General features: G+C 42.4%; 1 protein-coding gene and 1 long non-coding RNA gene across 3 annotated transcripts; one reads left to right on the top strand and one right to left on the bottom strand.

The window, feature by feature from the left end:
- Nucleotides 1-556: 556 nt before the first annotated feature.
- LOC133536028 (cGMP-dependent protein kinase 1-like) lies at nucleotides 557-15959 on the bottom strand. Of its 2 annotated transcripts, XM_061876203.1 has the most exons (20): nucleotides 15641-15956; nucleotides 15434-15569; nucleotides 14604-14670; nucleotides 14443-14542; nucleotides 11600-11713; nucleotides 11371-11476; nucleotides 9505-9568; nucleotides 9343-9420; nucleotides 9172-9266; nucleotides 7233-7298; nucleotides 7097-7171; nucleotides 6940-7036; nucleotides 6737-6876; nucleotides 6577-6666; nucleotides 3847-3988; nucleotides 3619-3782; nucleotides 3428-3550; nucleotides 948-1010; nucleotides 808-874; nucleotides 557-739 (listed from the first exon to the last, which is right to left on the bottom strand). In XM_061876203.1, exons 1-20 carry the CDS (start codon nucleotides 15936-15938, stop codon nucleotides 644-646), a joined length of 2181 nt encoding a protein of 726 aa, XP_061732187.1. In that variant the 5' UTR covers nucleotides 15939-15956; the 3' UTR covers nucleotides 557-643. The 2 variants fall into 2 exon arrangements, with proteins under 2 accessions (XP_061732187.1, XP_061732188.1); XM_061876204.1 differs by lacking the exons at nucleotides 557-739; nucleotides 808-874; nucleotides 948-1010; ... (6 more) ...; nucleotides 7097-7171; nucleotides 7233-7298 and having other exon boundaries at nucleotides 9168-9266; nucleotides 15434-15545; nucleotides 15641-15959.
- LOC133536030 (uncharacterized) lies at nucleotides 7100-12533 on the top strand. The gene is made up of 4 exons (XR_009802371.1): nucleotides 7100-7360; nucleotides 9180-9595; nucleotides 11354-11469; nucleotides 11592-12533. It is a non-coding gene; the product is annotated as an uncharacterized LOC133536030 (long non-coding RNA).
- Nucleotides 15960-18751: the final 2792 nt, after the last annotated feature.

Raw genomic sequence — 18751 nt, 5'->3', positions numbered from 1 at the left:
AGTGTGTATTGTGTAAATCAGTGTATATAATATAGTGTGTATAGTGTAAATCAGTGTATATAATATAGTGCATATAGTGTAAATCAGTGTATATGATATAGTGTGTATAGTGTAAATCAGTGTATATAATATAGTGCATATAGTGTAAATCAGTGTATATAATATTGTGCATATAGTGTAAATCAGTGTATATAATATAGTGTGTATAGTGTAAATCAGTGTATATAATATAGTGCATATAGTGTAAATCAGTGTATATAATATAGTGTGTATTGTGTAAATCAGTGTATATAATAGTGAATCTATATAATAGTGTATCAGTGTAAATAATAAAATGTCTTGAAAGTTGTAGCGTTCGCATCACCTTTGATCTTTTGAAGTAGCAGAGAGGTCATGTGACCAGTGATGGTGGCGAGGGTTATGTGTGGAAAAAGTGTCTTATCGGCGTGTACAACAGGAAGTGGTGACCTCAGGTCAACCATGTAGATAACCATCTCTTACACTCATTAACTTCCACACACACACACACACACACACACACACACAAGAGCAGCGTATCATGTCACTTAATGTACTTTGGAAAAAAGCAACTTTTAATGACCAGGACCCTTCACAATAAAAGCACTGTTGGCGGAAGATGTGTTTAGAACTCCAGGTCCCAACCCGACTCCTCGTCTGGAGGCTCCTCCGTGTCCACGGGGAAGTCGTCAAAGTTGCTGTGGTCCAGCGGGCCGTCCACCTGGCGGGAAGGAAACACGTCAACACGGCGGCGGCGGCCATGGACGCCAGCTGACCTCCCTCGCTCACCCTGGGCGTGAACGGCGAGTCCATGGTGCCTTGGCGGAGGCCGTCCCAGTTGAAGCCCTCGAACCACCTGAATGGAGGACGGAGGTGTCGCCATGACAACCGTGACTTCTCTCACTGGGTGGGAGTGTCACGTGACTCACTTGTGCTTCTGGATGTCCTTCACGCCGTTCTTCTGGTTGCCCAGACGCTCAGACGGGTTGTCCCTAACACACACACACACACACACACACACACATAATGTCACATGAAAGGGGCAGTGCTTATGACCCCATTGGTCAATAATATTATATAATACAGGTACTACTACTGTACTGTAATATGACCCCATTGGTCAATAATATTATATAATACAGGTACTACTACTGTACTGTAATATGACCCCATTGGTCAATAATATTATATAATACAGGGACTAGTACTGTACTGTATTATTATGACCCCATTGGTGGTACTAGTACTCTACTGTATTATGACACCATTGGTGGTACTAGTACTCTACTGTATTATTATGACCCCATTCGTGGTACTAGTACTGTATTGTATTATGACACCATTGGTGGTACTAGTACTCTACTGTATTATGACCCCATTGGTGGTACTAGTACTCTACTGTATTATGACACCATTGGTGGTACTAGTACTGTACTGTATTATTATGACCCCATTGGTGGTACTAGTACTCTACTGTATTATGACCCCATTGGTGGTACTAGTACTCTACTGTATTATGACACCATTGGTGGTACTAGTACTGTACTGTGTTATGACCCCGTCGGTCAATGTTATATAGTACAGGTACTAGTACTCTACTGTATTATGACCCCATTGGTGGTACTAGTACTGTACTGTATTATTATGACCCCATTGGTGGTACTAGTACTCTACTGTATTATGACACCATTGGTGGTACTAGTACTGTACTGTATTATTATGACCCCATTGGTGGTACTAGTACTCTACTGTATTATGACACCATTGGTGGTACTAGTACTGTACTGTATTATTATGACCCCATTGGTGGTACTAGTACTCTACTGTATTAAGACCCCATTCGTGGTACTAGTACTTTACTGTATTAGGACTCCATTGGTGGTACTAGTACTGTACTGTTTTAGGACTCCATTGGTGGTACTAATACTGTACTGTATTAGGACTCCATTGGTGGTACTAGTACTGTACTGTATTAGGACTCCATTGGTGGTACTAGTACTTTACTGTATTAGGACTCCATTGGTGGTACTAGTACTGTACTGTATTAGGACTCCATTGGTGGTACTAGTACTGTACTGTATTATGACCTAGTCGGTCAATGTTATTAAATAATACAGGTACTAGTACTGATGTTATTAAATAATACAGGTACTAGTATTTTACTGTGTTATTACCCCCTTGGTCAATGTTATTATATAATACAGGTACTAGTACTGTACTGTGTTATGACTCCGTCGGTCAATGTTATATAGTACAGGTACTAGTATTCTACTGTATTATGACCCCATTCGTGGTACTAGTACTGTACTGTTTTAGGACTCCATTGGTGGTACTAGTACTGTACTGTATTAGGACTCCATTGGTGGTACTAGTACTCTACTGTATTATGACCCCATTGGTGGTACTAGTACTGTACTGTATTATGACCTAGTCGGTCAATGTTATTAAATAATACAGGTACTAGTACTAATGTTATTAAATAATACAGGTACTAGTATTTTACTGTGTTATTACCCCCTTGGTCAATGTTATTATATAATACAGGTACTAGTACTGTACTGTGTTATGACCCCGTCGGTCAATGTTATATAGTACAGGTACTAGTACTCTACTGTATTATGACCCCATTCGTGGTACTAGTACTTTACTGTATTAGGACTCCATTGGTGGTACTAGTACTGTACTGTATTAGGACTCCATTGGTGGTACTAGTACTGTACTGTATTATGACCTAGTCGGTCAATGTTATTAAATAATACAGGTACTAGTACTAATGTTATTAAATAATACAGGTACTAGTATTTTACTGTGTTATTACCCCCTTGGTCAATGTTATTATATAATACAGGTACTAGTACTGTACTGTGTTATGACCCCGTCGGTCAATGTTATATAGTACAGGTACTAGTACTCTACTGTATTATGACCCCATTCGTGGTACTAGTACTTTACTGTATTAGGACTCCATTGGTGGTACTAGTACTTTACTGTATTATGTCCCTGTTGGTCAATGTTATTATATAATACAGGTTCTAGTACTGTACTGCATTACGACTCTCTTGATTAATGTAATTACATAATACAGGTACTAGTACTGTACTGTACTATGACCCCATTGGTCCATCCATCCATTTTCTACCGCTTGTCCCTTTTGGGCTCGCGGGGGGTGCTGTAGCCTATCTCAGCTGCATTCGGGCGGAAGGCCGGGTACACCCTGGACAAGTCACCACCTCATTGTAGACCCCCTTAGTCAATGTTAATAAATAGTACAGGTACTAGTACTGTACTGTATTATGTAATGTTGTATTGCTATTACTGTTTTCTGTCAGCCAATGGATATTATTGCTTGTGATTATTCCTAAACAGGAAGTTGCCGCCATGAGCAGTCGCAGCCATCTTTGTGCAGGACCTGCAGAGTCGCTTGATGAGGTTGGTGGCACTCTTGGTGATCTTCTTGGGGAACTCCACCATGTCGATGCCCCGCAGGATGATGTTGTACGTGTTCATCGGGTCGGAACCAGAAAAGGGCGGGCTGGAGGACGAGGAGAAGGAACCAGGATTGGCGCGTGGCGAGCAGAAAAGGGCGTGGCGGCGACACACCTCCCGCTGAGCAGCTCGAAGATGAGAATTCCCAGCGACCAGCAGTCGGCCGAGCTGTCGTGACCTTTGTTCAGGATGATCTCGGGGGCCACGTACTCGGGGGTCCCGCAGAAGGTCCACGTCTTCTTGCCCAGACCCACCTTCTTGGCGAAGCCAAAGTCCACCTGCGCCGCACAGAAAGGGCGTCACTTCTCGGGCACTATATCCCCGCGGTGGGCGGAGCCTCACCAGCTTGGCGTAGCCCCTGTGGTCCAGGATGATGTTCTCAGGCTTCAGGTCTCGGTAGATGATCCCTCTGGTGTGCAGCTCTGCCAGGGCCTCGACGACGCACGCCGTGTAGAACCTGGTGGTGCCGTCGTCAAACGATCCCCTGCGGGCGCAGGTAGGTTGCCATGGTAACATTTTTGGTCATTTCTTCAGCAATTTGAGTAAGTGTTTCTTATGCGCCTCATGTTGTAACGCTGCACCTTATGTTGTATTGTTGCACCTTATGTTGTATTGTTGCACCTTATGTTGTATTGTTGCACCTTATGTTGTATTGCTGCACCTTATGTTGTATTGCTGCGCCTTATACATACATGTATTTATATATATATACTGTGTTGGATCCATTATGGATTGAACTTTCACAGTATCATGTTAGACTCGCTCCACATCCATTGCTTTCCTCCTCTCCAAGGTTCTATGTGGGCCCACCGAGGATGTCGTAATGGTTTGTGTTGTGCTTTGTGTAGCCCTTTGAGACACTAGTGATTTAGGGCTATATAAGTAAACATTGATTGATTGATTGATATATATATATATTTATATATATATTTATATGTATATACATATATATACATACATATATGTTTACATATATACACATATACATACATATATATATACACACACACATATGTTTACATATATATACAAATACATATATATATATATCTTGCTTTTTGTCTTCAGTCTATACACATATATATACACACACACATACATATGTGTTTACAAATATATACACATATATATGTTTAAATATATAAACAAATGTATGCATATATATGTTTACATAAATACAAATATATATATATATACACACACACACATATATATATACACACACACACACATTGCTTTTCGCCTTCCATTTTTCGGCAAAAAAAGGTATATATATGTATATATACATATATGTATACATGTAGTAGGAGGAGTTCGTTAGGAGTACAATCCCTTTTTTTCGCCGAAAAATGGAAGACAAAAAGCAAGATATATATATATATATATATATATATATATATATATATATATATATATATATATATGTGTGTGTGTACTGTATATCCTACCGTGCTTATTTCCTTGACAACCTCCTTAACATTTTGTAATCAATCAGAAATATCAAGCAGCTAAAATGTGCCAAACACATTATTGTGGAGATTATTTTGCATTTTCCCCATCATGCTTTGTAACAGGTTTAAAATGGGGGGTGTAGTTTTGAATTTGTTTATGGTGAATGGGTGTTTTTTTATATATATATATATATACATCTATATATAATATCCACAAAGTTCAGTGACCATGTCTGTTGACATTTTGTGTCGGTTGGATTTTTTGTTATTGTTGCACCATGACTAGGGAAGGTTATTTACATTAGGTCATACAAGTAAATAATGTGTTTGATTTTACATAGAATGTATTTAAAGGTGACTGACTTGAAAAACTCATTGTATCCATCAATTGAAGACAAAAAGTAACTTTAAGCTTTTCAGACTTTTTTTAAATGGATGCAGTTACCTGAGGGCTAGGTTCCTTAATAATTGATGACATCTTGCAGACTCATTAGAACAGGGGTGTCCAAAGTGCGGCCCGGGGGCCATTTGGGGCCCGCAGGTCATTCTTAACCGCCTCACGGCACATTTTAAAAATACAATTAAAAAAAATAAAAAACATAAAAAAAGTGGTATAAAAGCGCAAACAGGTGAACTGTAACAAGAAAATGTTGAAATGCTTTAATAACACAAAACTGCCATGCAGGCTGTTTCTTTCTTGAAAAAATAATAATGAATCAAAATCAATGTCATTTTGAATTATTGACCTATTCAAGGCTTCACTTATGTCATATTAAATATTCCACTTTGAGATATTTTTTAGGGAAAATGTTGCATATTTTGTGTTTTGACATATAAAAAATTGAGCTGTTTTTTTTTAAAGAAGGGCCCAAAAAAAAACAAAAAAAAACCTAAGCAACAATAAAACTTAAAATTGACGGATATATCTGAAGTTGATCTCGAGATTATTGTGCTAAAAGTAAACAGTAAAAAAAATGTAAAATTTATTTTTTTGACACTTTAATGAGTAGGACACTTGGATCTCCAATTATTTTAGTGTGATTTGTTTTTAAGTGTCATTGCTCAAAAGTTAATAATGAATCAAAATCCAAAATTAAGGCTCCAATTATTATATAATCTCAAATATTCCACCTAAAAAAAGTTATTGGGTGAAAATATTGAATATTTTGTGTTTTTTCCTTTTTTTTTTACTAATGTTGATCTAGATATTTAAAATAATAATAAAAATAATAATACTGAATAATGACACATTTTTAATATTTTTTTTTACCAAAACCCTTTGGGGTCCGCGCGATCATAACTGACTGGAGGCCTAAATGTATATTTTTTATACATATATTGTATTGGTTTTTAAAATAAAAGTTATGAAAATGCCCCCGCCTGCTTTGATTTTTCAGTGTGCGGCCCTCAGTGGAAAAAGTTTGGACACCCCTGCGTTAGAAGAAACCAGGGGGCTGCACTCGACCCCTTGGCCGTAATTGGGACACCCCTGATTGGGCCCCAATGGGTGGAGGTTAAAATGACAGAAACTACACATAATGGCGATGATCAAATTTGCCTTCTCTGTAACCTTTCTTTATTAAATAGGAACAATTCCAAAACAAGGTCCTAAAACGCTCACCTGTCTCGCAGCACCGTCCACAGCTCGCCGCCCAGACACGCCTCCAGCAGCATGTACAAGTACTTGGGGTCCCGGAAGGTCCGGTACAACCTGCGTCACACAAGCAACCCTCTCATCACCTCCTCGGTGGACGGCGTCCCGCTATGTGTGATCATGTGACCTGATGATGAAGGGGCTGTGGACCTCCATCATGATGCGGCGCTCCGACAGGATGTGGCCCTGCTGGCTGGTGTCCAGGATGTGACGCTTCTTCAGAACCTTGAGGGCGAACGAGCGGCCGGCCTGGCTCTTCAGCTGCACCTGAACGCACAAGGTCAACGGTGTCAGAGCGGGCCCAGCTCGTCACGGCGTGCGCTCGCCCACCAGCTCCACGCGGCTGAAGCCCCCCATGCCGAGGGTGCAGACCACGCTGAAGTCCCCCAGCGTCACGTTGGAGAAGAAGTCGTCCTCCGCCTGGCGCCTGCGCCGACACACTCTGAATGTTTCTGAAGAAGGTACGTCGACAATGGCCGCCACTCACTTGGCCTTGACCTCGTCGTCCTCGCTCTGCTTGTTGTTGACCTCCTCCAGGCCGCCAATCAGCTGCTTGAAGGACCTGCGGCACACACCGCCGTCACACCCGCGCCTCACAAGAAGACCAACACCACGCCACTCACTCTCTGTCCACCACCAGACACGTGACGGCGCCGATGGCGGTCACGCTGGCGGTGCGGACGTCCTCGCTGAAACACATACACAAAAGGCCAGAGGTTCCACAGTCCGACATCATCCGTGTGTGTGCCATGTAAGTGTGTGTGTGTGTGTGTGTGTGTGTGTGCCATGTCAGTGTGTGTGTGTGCACCATGTCAGTGTGTGTGTGTGTGCCATGTCAGTGTGTGTGTGTATGCGCCATGTCGGTGTGGGTGTGCGCCATGTCAGTGTGTGTGTGCGCCATGTCAGTGTGTGTGTATGCGTCATGTCGGTGTGTGTGTGCGCCATGTCAGTGTGTGTGTGCCATGTCAGTGTGTGTGTGTGCCATGTCAGTGTCTGTGCCCCATGTCAGCGTGTGCGTGCGCCATGTCAGCGTGTGCGTGCGCCATGTCGGTGTGTGCGTGCGCCATGTCGGTGTGTGTGTGCGCCATGTCAGTGTGTGTGTGCCATGTCAGTGTGTGTGTGTGCCATGTCAGCGTGTGTGTGCCATGTCAGTGTGTGTGTGCCATGTCAGCGTGTGTGTGTGCACCATGTCAGTGTGTGTGTGTGCGCCATGTTGGTGTGTGTGCGCCATGTTGGTGTGTGTGCGCCATGTCAGTGTGTGTGTGCCATGTCAGTGTGTGTGTGCCATGTCAGTGTGTGTGTGTGTGCCATGTCGGTGTGGGTGTGTGCCATGTCAGTGTGTGTGTGTGCGCCATGTCAGCGTGTGTGTGTGCCATGTCAGTGTGTGTGTGTATGCGCCATGTCGGTGTGGGTGTGCGCCATGTCAGTGTGTGTGTATGCGTCATGTCGGTGTGTGTGTGCGCCATGTCAGTGTGTGTGTGTGCCATGTCAGTGTGTGTGTGTGCCATGTCAGTGTCTGTGCCCCATGTCAGCGTGTGCGTGCGCCATGTCGGTGTGTGCGTGCGCCATGTCGGTGTGTGTGTGCGCCATGTCGGTGTGTGTGTGCGCCATGTTGGTGTGTGTGTGTGTGTACCATGTCAGCGTGTGCGTGCGCCATGTAAGTGTGTGTGTGTGTGTGTGTGTGTGTGCCATGTCAGTGTGTGTGTGTGCCATGTCAGTGTGTGTGTGCGCCATGTCAGTGTGTGCGCCATGTCAGCGTGTGTGTGCGCCATGTCAGCGTGTGTGTGCACCATGTCAGTGTGTGTGTGTGCACCATGTCGGTGTGTGTGTGTGTGCCATGTCAGTGTGTGTGTGCGCGCCATGTCAGAGTGTGTGTGCACCATGTCAGTGTGTGTGCGCCATGTCAGTGTGTGTGCGCCATGTCGGTGTGTGTGTGTGCCATGTCAGTGTGTGTGTGCGCGCCATGTCGGTGTGAGTGTGCACCATGTCAGTGTGTGTGCACCATGTCAGTGTGTGCGCGCCATGTCAGAGTGTGTGTGCACCATGTTAGAGTGTGTGTGCACCATGTCAGTGTGTGTGCGCCATGTCAGTGTGTGTGTGCGCGCCATGTCGGTGTGAGTGTGCACCATGTCAGTGTGTGCGCGCCATGTCAGAGTGTGTGCGCGCCATGTCAGTGTGTGTGCGCCATGTCAGTGTGTGTGCGCCATGTCGGTGTGTGTGTGTGCCATGTCAGTGTGTGTGTGCGCGCCATGTCGGTGTGAGTGTGCACCATGTCAGTGTGTGCGCGCCATGTCAGAGTGTGTGTGCACCATGTCAGTGTGTGTGTGTGCCATGTCAGTGTGTGTGCGCCATGTCAGTGTGTGTGTGCGCCATGTCAGTGTGTGTGTGCACCATGTCAGTGTGTGTGTGTGCACCATGTCAGTGTGTGTGCACCATGTCAGTGTGTGTGTGTGCACCATGTCAGTGTGTGTGCGCCATGTCAGTGTGTGTGCACCATGTCAGTGTGTGTGTGTGCACCATGTCAGTGTGTGTGTGTGCGCCATGTCAGTGTGTGTGCGTCACCCTTTCAGCGCCTGCTCGCCGAACCAGTCCCCTTTGGACAACGTCTTCACCGGCGCCTGCTCGCCACTGGAGGCGCTTTGCTGCGATACGTTCACCTTTCAGGGGGAGGAAGGACACGCCATCACGCCCACGTGCAGCCGGGAGCAGGAAGAAGGAGGAGGCACACCTCACCTGACCCTCACTGATGATGAAGAATGTGTCTCCTGTGGCACCTTGGCGGATGATGTAGTCGCCATCGCTGTAGTGGGTCTGACACACACACACACACACACACACACACACGCACGGTGTAACATGACCACGTGAGAATGTGTGAGGCAGGTTGACACTCACCTCCTCAAGAACATCAGCCAGCTTGCTGAGAACGTCCTCTGTGAGACTCTGGAAAGATGGAACGCTAGCAGCAAAAGAGCAACGGCATTAGGTGATGTCATGTTACGTCATAAGATGTCATGTGATGTAATATGATGTCATTGGATATCATGCGATGTCATAAGATGTCATTGGATGGTATGTCATTGGATATCATGTGGGGTCATGTGATGTCACTGGATGTCATGTCATTGGGTATCATGTGACATCATAAGATGACGTGATGTCGTGGGATGTCATAAAATGTCATGTGATGTCATTGGATGTCGTGACATATGTCATGTGATTTTGTGTGATGTCATAAGATGTCTTGTGATGTCATTGGATGTCATGTGACATAATATGCCATGGATGTAATGTGACGTCATGTGATGCCGTGTGAAGTCATTGGTTGTCATGTGATGTCATTGGATGTCATGTGACGTCAGGTGATGTCATTGGATGTCATGTGATGTCAGGTGATGCTGTGTGATGTCATTGGTTGTCATGTGACGTTATGTGATGCTGTGTGACGTCATTGGATGTCATGTGACGTCAGGTGATGCTGTGTGATGTCATTGGTTGTCATGTGACGTTATGTGATGCCGTGTGACGTCATTGGATGTCATGTGACGTCAGGTGATGTCATTGGATGTCATGTGACGTTATTGGATATCATGTGATGTCATACGATGTCATGTGATGTTATTGGATGTCATGTGACATAATATACCATGGATGTAATCTGATGTCATGTGATGCTGTGTGATGTCGTTGGTTGTCATGTGACGTCATTGGATATCATGTGACGTCATAAGATGTCATGTTATGTCATTGGATATTATGTGACGTTATGTGATGTCATGTGACATAATATGCAATGGATGTAATCTGATGTCATGTGATGCTGTGTTATGTCATTGGTTGTCATGTGACGTCATTGGATATCATGTGATGTCATTGGATGTCATGTGACGTCATTGGATATCATGTGATGTCATTGGATGTCATGTGACGTCATTGGATATCATGTGATGTCATAAGATGTCATGTTATGTCATTGGATATCATGTGACGTCATTGGTTGTCATGTGACGTCATTGGATATCATGTGATGTCATTGGATGTCATGTGACGTCATTGGATATCATGTGATGTCATAAGATGTCATGTTATGTCATTGGATATCATGTGACGTCATTGGATATCATGTGACGTCATTGGATATCATGTGATGTCATTGGATGTCATGTGATGTCATTGGATGTTATGTCATTGGATGTCGTGTGACGTCATGTGATGTCATTGGATGTTATGTGACATAATATACCATGGATGTAATGTAATTTCATGTGATGTTGTGTGCTGTCATTGGTTGTCATGTCACGTCATTGGATGTCATGTGATGTCATTGGATATCCTGTGATGTCATAAGATGTCATGTTATGTCACTGGATATCATGTGACGTCATTGGATATGTGATGTCATAAGATGTCATGTTATGTCACTGGATATCATGTGACGTCATTGGATGTCATGTTATGTCATTGGATGTCATGTGACGTCATGTTATGTCATGTGATGTCATTGGATGTCATGTGACGCCATATCAATCAATCAATCAATCAAAGTTGACTTATATAGCCCTAACTCACGAGTGTCTGAAAGGGCTGTGGTGTCACATGACGTCATAAGAGGAAATGTCATATCATGGGATGTCATTGTATGTCATGTGACATCATAAGATGTAATGTGATGGCATGTGACGTAAAAAGGATGTCATGTGCTACATGTAATAAGATGTCATGTGATGTTGTGTGATGTCATCAGCAAAGCCTCAAGATTACCTGCGCAGGAAGTCAGTGTACTGAGAGTGTTTGATGAGACCTGTCCTCATCATGATGGTCTGGAACCCTTGACGGTCGATGGCCCACAACTTCACATCGGTCAGTGCTACACACACACACACACACGCACGCACGCACACACGCACACACACACACACACACGTAGGTATAGGACCAATGTGCGTGAGTGTGTGTGTGTGTGTGTGTGTGTGTGTGCGCAGGTGACTACCTGTGACTGTGGCCGTCCGTGTGCAGTTGTACAAGATGGCGAGCTCTCCAAAGACATTGCCGGGTCCGATGGTGCAAAGTTTTTTGCCTCCCTTGGTGACCTCCACCATGCCCTCTGTCAACACACTCCATTATTTCTTTACCTTTTACAGTACACTAAGTAGCATCACACTAACACTTCTTCTACAAAACACATGCAGGCTGAGGCTGTCTTTCTTTTGAGTGCACAAGTAGGTTACACCTGTGTACTTACACTAATTTTTTTGAATGCATAAGTGTTTTACACTGGCATATTAACACTAAGTATTTTGAGTGCATAAGTGCATTACACTTGTGTACTTACACTAAGTCTGTTGAGTGCATAAGTGTGTTACACTGGCATACTTACACTAAGTCTTTTGAGTGCATAAGTGCGTTACACGTGTACTTACACTAAGTCTGTTGAGTGCATAAGTGTGTTACACTGGCATACTTACACTAAGTCTTTTGTACATAAGTGTGTTATACTGGCATACTTACACTAAGTAGTTTGAGTGCATAAGTAGGTGACACTTATGTACTTCCACTAAGTCGTTTGAGTGCATAAGTAGGTGACACTTGTATACTTACACTAAGTTATTTGAGTGCATAAGTAGGTTACGCTGTATACTTACACTAAGTCTTTTGAGTACATGCGTGCGTTACACTAGCATTACTACACTAAGTCTTTTGAGTACATGCGTAGGTTACACTATACTTACACTAAGTCTTTTGAGTACATAAGTAGGTTACACGTGTGTACTTACACTAAGTCTTTTGAGTACATAAGTGTGTTACACTAGCATAACTACACTAAGTATTTTGAGTACATGAGTAGGTTACACGTGTGTACTTACACTAAGTCTGTTGAGTGCATAAGTGTGTTGCACTGGCGTACTTGCACTAAGTCTTGTGAGTACATAAATGTGTTACACTTGTGTACTTACACTAAGTCGTTTGAGTGCATAAGTAGTTGACACTTGTGTACTTACACTAAGTCTTTTGAGTGCATAAGTGTTATACTGGCATACGTACACTAAGTCTTTTGAGTGCATAAGTAGGTTACACTTCTGTACTTACACAAAGTTTGTTGAGTGCATAAGTGTGTTATACTGGCATACTTGCACTAAGTCTTGAGTACATAAGTGTGTTACACTTGTGTACTTACACTAAGTCGTTTCAGTGCAAAAGTAGGTGACACTTGTGTACTTACACAAAGTCTTTTGAGTGCATAAGTGTGTTATACTGGCATACTTGCACTAAGTCTTGAGTACATAAATGTGTTACACTAGTGTACTTACACTAAGTCGTTTGAGTGCATAAGTAGGTGACACTTGTGTACTTACACTAAGTATTTTGAGTGCATAAGTGTTATACTGGCATACTTACACTAAGTCTTTTGAGTGCATAAGTAGGTTACACTTCTGTACTTACACAAAGTTTGTTGAGTGCATAAGTGTGTTATACTGGCATACTTACACAAAGTCTTTTGAGTACATAAGTGTTTCACTTGTGTACTTACACTAAGTCGTTTGAGTGCAAAAGTAGGTGACACTTGTGTACTTACACTAAGTCTTTTGAGTGCATAAGTGTGTTATACTGGCATACTTACACTAAGTCTTTTGAGTACATAAGTGTTACACTTGTGTACTTACACAAAGTATTTTGAGTGCATAAGTGTTATACTGGCATACTTGCACTAAGTCTTGAGTACATAAGTGTGTTACACTTGTGTACTTACACTAAGTCGTTTGAGTGCATAAGTAAGTGACACTTGTGTACTTACACTAAGTCTTTTGAGTGCATAAGTAGGTTACACTTGTGTACTTACACTAAGTCTTTTGAGTGCATAAGTGTGTTATACTGGCATACTTACACTAAGTCTTTTGAGTGCATAAGTAGGTTACACTTGTGTACTTACACAAAGTCTTTTGAGTGCATAAGTGTTATACTGGCATACTTGCACTAAGTCTTGAGTACATAAGTGTGTTACACTTGTGTACTTACACTAAGTCGTTTGAGTGCATAAGTAAGTGACACTTGTGTACTTACACTAAGTCTTTTGAGTGCATAAGTAGGTTACACTTCTGTACTTACACAAAGTTTGTTGAGTGCATAAGTGTGTTATACTGGCATACTTACACAAAGTCTTTTGAGTACATACGTGTTATACTGGCATACTTACACTAAGTCGTTTGAGTGCAAAAGTAGGTGACACTTGTGTACTTACACTAAGTCTTTTGAGTGCATAAGTGTGTTATACTGGCATACTTACACTAAGTCTTTTGAGTACATAAATGTTACACTTGTGTACTACACTAAGTCGTTTGAGTGCAAAAGTAGGTGACACTTGTGTACTTACACTAAGTCTTTTGAGTGCATAAGTGTGTTATACTGGCATACTTACACTAAGTCTTTTGAGTACATAAATGTTACACTTGTGTACTACACTAAGTCGTTTGAGTGCAAAAGTAGGTGACACTTGTGTACTTACACAAAGTCTTTTGAGTGCATAAGTGTGTTATACTGGCATACTTGCACTAAGTCTTGAGTACATAAGTGTGTTACACTTGTGTACTACACTAAGTCGTTTGAGTGCATAAGTAAGTGACACTTGTGTACTTTCACTAAGTCTTTTGAGTACATAAGTGCGTTACACTGGCACGTTTACACTAAATATTTTGAGTACATACTGAGGATCTAAGTGCACAGTGTAGCCTTCTTATTGAAGTGTACTTATTCAAGTATTCCATCTGAGACACAAGTGGTATTTGGGTCCTGAATTCTGACTCTTTGCGGCGACTGGAACATAGACCAGAGTCTGACCCTCTAGAACGTAGACCATAGACCCGTCGTCGCCCTCCTGGATCACGCAGCATCCTTTGGCCAAGCTGGTGGGTCGCATGCAGTCCAGGATGGTCAGGATCTGGACCCGGATCCAACATATGTCAGCGCCAAAGTGGACCTACAGTACAAAGGGCTCTCACCTGTCCGTGTTCCAGGTGTTTCATGAAGTCGTTGTCCATCAGAGCCTTCTGGATCAGCTCGCTGGACCTGAACACGCGCAGCAGTTTCAGGATTTGTGTCATGATCCGCCTCCCGGATCATACATAGTTTTTGTTCTTGAGTACTTTTTGTGTGTTTTCTAATTACTTTTGGACTCTTCCGATCCCTAGTTTGTGCACTTCCTTGTTTGTTCGGTTTCCATGGTTTCTTATTTGTTCCACCTACTCTGCTTTTGTCACGCACCTCTGTTTTGATTGTTACTTTAGTATTCAAGCCTGCCTTCGACCTCAGTTCATTCTTGGTTCGTGGTCACAGTCACGTTGGTATATTTTATGTCTTTGCCATTGCTAAGTCTCGCCTTAGCTTCGCGTGCGCTTGGCATGTTACTTTGGACTCGATGCTAGTTAGCGTTAGCTTCCGTCAGTTTTGTACCAGTGTCTTACCTGCAATTCCTGCTTGTCCTGGAACTCGTGCATCTCGGGGTGACTCAACACGCATCACAAAATGCGTTCCCGACGTGACAGGAGACTTAGCAAATAGTAGAAACATACAGGCAAACAACAAACCAAGAACGAACTGAGGCTTAAATACTAAAGTAACAATCAAAACACAAATATGTGACAAAAGCAGAGCAGGTGGAACAAATAAGAAACCATGGTAACCGAACAAACAAGGAAGTGCACGAACTAGGGATCGGAAGAGTCCAAAAATAATCAGAAAACTCAAGAACAAAAACTATGTATGATCCGGGAGGCGGATCATGACAATTTTCTTGGTTCTTGTGGAAGCGGGGGTGTGGGTCTTTGCCTACGTCTTGGTTTTGCAGTAGCTGGTGAGCGTGACGTGACTGAGCTGGGACGGGTCCAAGGCGCTGGGTTCTGCCGAGATGGCTTGCCTCTTGGTGCGCTGAGGTTCGTCCGGCCCTGCGGGCTGCGGAGCGCCACCTGCTGGGCGTAGCGGGACCACATCCACCTTTTCAACAACGGCCCTTCATAGCTCCGCCCCCAAGGCAGCTCACCTGTGATTGGCGCCTCCGCGGGGGCGGGGACGCGCTGGGTGGCGCTGCGCTGGCGGTCCAGCTCGGCCTGCAGATGCCGGACCAGGTCGTCCTTGGCGTCCAGCTCCAGTTCCAACTGGTCGATGAGCGCGTCTCTCTGGCACAACTCCTCGATTTTGACCCGCAGCGCCACCTGGAGGTCACGCAGCAGGCCGCCGCTCTTTGGCGCCGCCATGAGCGCGTGCACTGCACGTTCAGAGACGCCATGTTGGACAAGCAAAAACCAGACCGAGACTTGTTCTGATTCCAAAAACTTCATCAATATTTCAATGCAGCTTCACTAAAGATCATTTCATGACGGATGCTTGTTCTTTACCTGCTGAAATCCCCTCGCTGGGTCTTCTGCAAGGTTGTGAAGGGAGCAGAGTCACACGGACCAGACGTGCACGCGCACAGCTGGTCTTGACAGCACCCCTTCACAATAAAAGACACACGCTCAGGTCCTGGATGGATTTCTTTTTGAATTCAAACAAGGTCACAATAATCATTTTATACATAAAAACTCACACATGCCAGGTTGTGGAAGCCTGCTTTCACCACTAATTAAAACAATAACCTAATGATGAAATAAGAAAGTAGAAATTATGAGATGAAAAGTCATAATTATGAGATGATTGATAGTCCTGTTTATCAGATACAAAGTCGAAATTATAGGACAAGAAAATCTAAACAAGGAGATAAGAAAGTGGAAATTATGAGATAAAAAGTCCTAATTATGCCAATAAAAAGTCGAAATAAGTGGGGAAAAAATTCGTAATTATGAGACGAAAAGTTGAAATTATTCAATTTAAAACTCATAATTATGAGATTTTTTATTTTAATGACATAAGTCATAATTATGAGATTTAAAAAAATCACAATTACGCTATAAAAAGTCGGATTATGCAATAAAAAGTCATAGATATGAGATGAAAAGTCACAATAATGAGACGAAAAGAAATCTAATTTATGGAATAAAAAGTCAAAATGATGACAGAGTGCAGCATCCATTTCCTACCGCTTATTCCCTTTTCCGGGGTCGCGGGGGGCGCTGGCGCCTATCTCAGCTACAATCGGGCGGAAGGCGGGGTACACCCTGGACAAGTCGCCACCTCATCGCAGGGCCAACACAGATAGACAGACAACATTCACACTCACATTCACACATTAGTGTCCTCCATCCATCCATTTCCTACCGCTTATTCCCTTTTCCGGGGTCGCGGGGGGCGCTGGCGCCTATCTCAGCTACAATCGGGCGGAAGGCGGGGTACACCCTGGACAAGTCGCCACCTCATCGCAGGGCCAACACAGATAGACAGACAACATTCACACTCACATTCACACACTAGGGCCAATTTTAGTGTTGCCAATCAACCTATCCCCAGGTGCATGTCTTTGGAAGTGGGAGGGGCCTATCTCCAGGTGCATGTCTTTGGAAGTGGGAGGGGATAGGTATGTCTTTGGAAGTGGGAGGGGATAGGTATGTCTTTGGAAGTGGGAGGGGATAGGTATGTCTTTGGAAGTGGGAGGAAGCCGGAGTACCCGGAGGGAACCCACGCATTCACGGGGAGAACATGCAAACTCCACAGAGAAAGATCCCGAGCCTGGATTTGAACCCAGGACTGCAGGACCTTCGTATTGTGAGGCAGACACACTAACCCCTCTTCCACCGTGAAGCCCCAGTTTGTTGTTGTATCTCCTAATTGCAACTTTTTATCTCATGATTATAACTTTCTTTCTTATCTCAGAATTTAGACTTTCTTATCTCATAAATATGACGTTTTAGCTCCTAGTTATAACTTTTTATCTCATAATTTCACATTTCTTCTCTCACAATTTGAACTTTCTTCCTTATAAATATGGCTTTTTATATCATGATTATGACTTTGTGATTTATCATTTCAATTTTCTTATCTTGTGACAATTAAAAAAAAATACTGTTAGTGTACTTTTGTAATTATTATTTTTAATTAATTTCATAATTCCGATTTTTTTTGTCTCATAATTACATCTGATTATTGTGACTTTTTGTCTCATAATTTCGACTTTTTATCTTATAATTATGCCTTTTTTTATCTCACACTTACCTTTTGTTTCATTTACAATTTTTTTTAGCTTAATTATGGCTTTTTAATTTCCTAAGTTCTACTTTTTATCTAATAATTACAAATTTTTAATTGTGGGTTTTATCTCATAATTTCAACGTTTTTTAAAAAATCTCATAATCACATCTTACTAGTTGCATGTTTACTTTTTACAAGTCTACGGAAGCCCGTGGCCGCCGTTAAAAATACACTAACGGTAATTTAAAAAAAAAATTATCACGAGATAAGAAATTCGAAATGATGAATTAAAAAGTCGCCCTGTGATGAGGTGGCGACTTGTCCAGGGTGTACCCCGCCTTCCGCCCGATTGTAGCTGAGATAGGCGCCAGCGCCCCCCGCGACCCCAAAAGGGATTAAGCGGTAGAAAATGGATGGATGGATGGAATTAAAAAGTCATAATTATGATATAAAAAGCCATATTTATGAGGGAAAAAAAGTTCAAATCTTGAGATAAGGAATATGAATTTATAAGATAAAGAGTTATAATAATGATATAAAAACTCAAATTTATGGAATAAAAAGTCAAAATGATGACAGAGTGCAGCAATGCAGTTTGTTGTTGTATCTCCTAATTGCAACTTTTTATCTCATAATTATAACTTTCTTTTTTATCTCAGAATTTAGACTTTCTTATCTCATAAATATGACGTTTTAGCTCCTAATTGTAACTTTTTATCTCATAATGTCACATTTCTTATCTCACAATTTGAACTTTCTTCCTCATAAATATGGCTTTTTTTATCATGATTATGACCTTGTGATTTATCATTTCAATTTTCTTATCTCGTGATCTTTTAAAAAAAAATTACCGTTAGTGTATTTTTGTCATTATTATTTTTAATTAATTTCATAATTCCGATTTTTTTGTCTCATAATTACATCTCATTTTTGTGACTTTTTGTCTCATAATTTCGACTTTTTATCTTATAATTATGCCTTTTTTTTATCTCACACTTACTTTTTGTTTCATATACAATTTTTTTTAGCT

Source organism: Nerophis ophidion, linkage group LG17 (assembly GCF_033978795.1).
Source record: "Nerophis ophidion isolate RoL-2023_Sa linkage group LG17, RoL_Noph_v1.0, whole genome shotgun sequence".
NCBI lineage: Eukaryota > Metazoa > Chordata > Actinopteri > Syngnathiformes > Syngnathidae > Nerophis > Nerophis ophidion.
This window is presented reverse-complemented; position numbering and strand designations above follow the sequence as displayed.

Excerpts from the sequence above, each read along its gene's own strand:
- LOC133536028 (XM_061876203.1), bottom strand. The coding sequence starts at position 15,938 with ATGAAGTTTTTGGAATCAGAACAAGTCTCGGTCTGGTTTTTGCTTGTC. Across the intron at positions 3,551-3,618 it reads TTCGAGCTGCTCAGCGGGAG|CCCGCCCTTTTCTGGTTCCG; the intron begins GTGTGTCGCCGC and ends CTCGTCCTCCAG. Across the intron at positions 740-807 it reads ACTCGCCGTTCACGCCCAGG|GTGGACGGCCCGCTGGACCA; the intron begins GTGAGCGAGGGA and ends CCTTCCCGCCAG.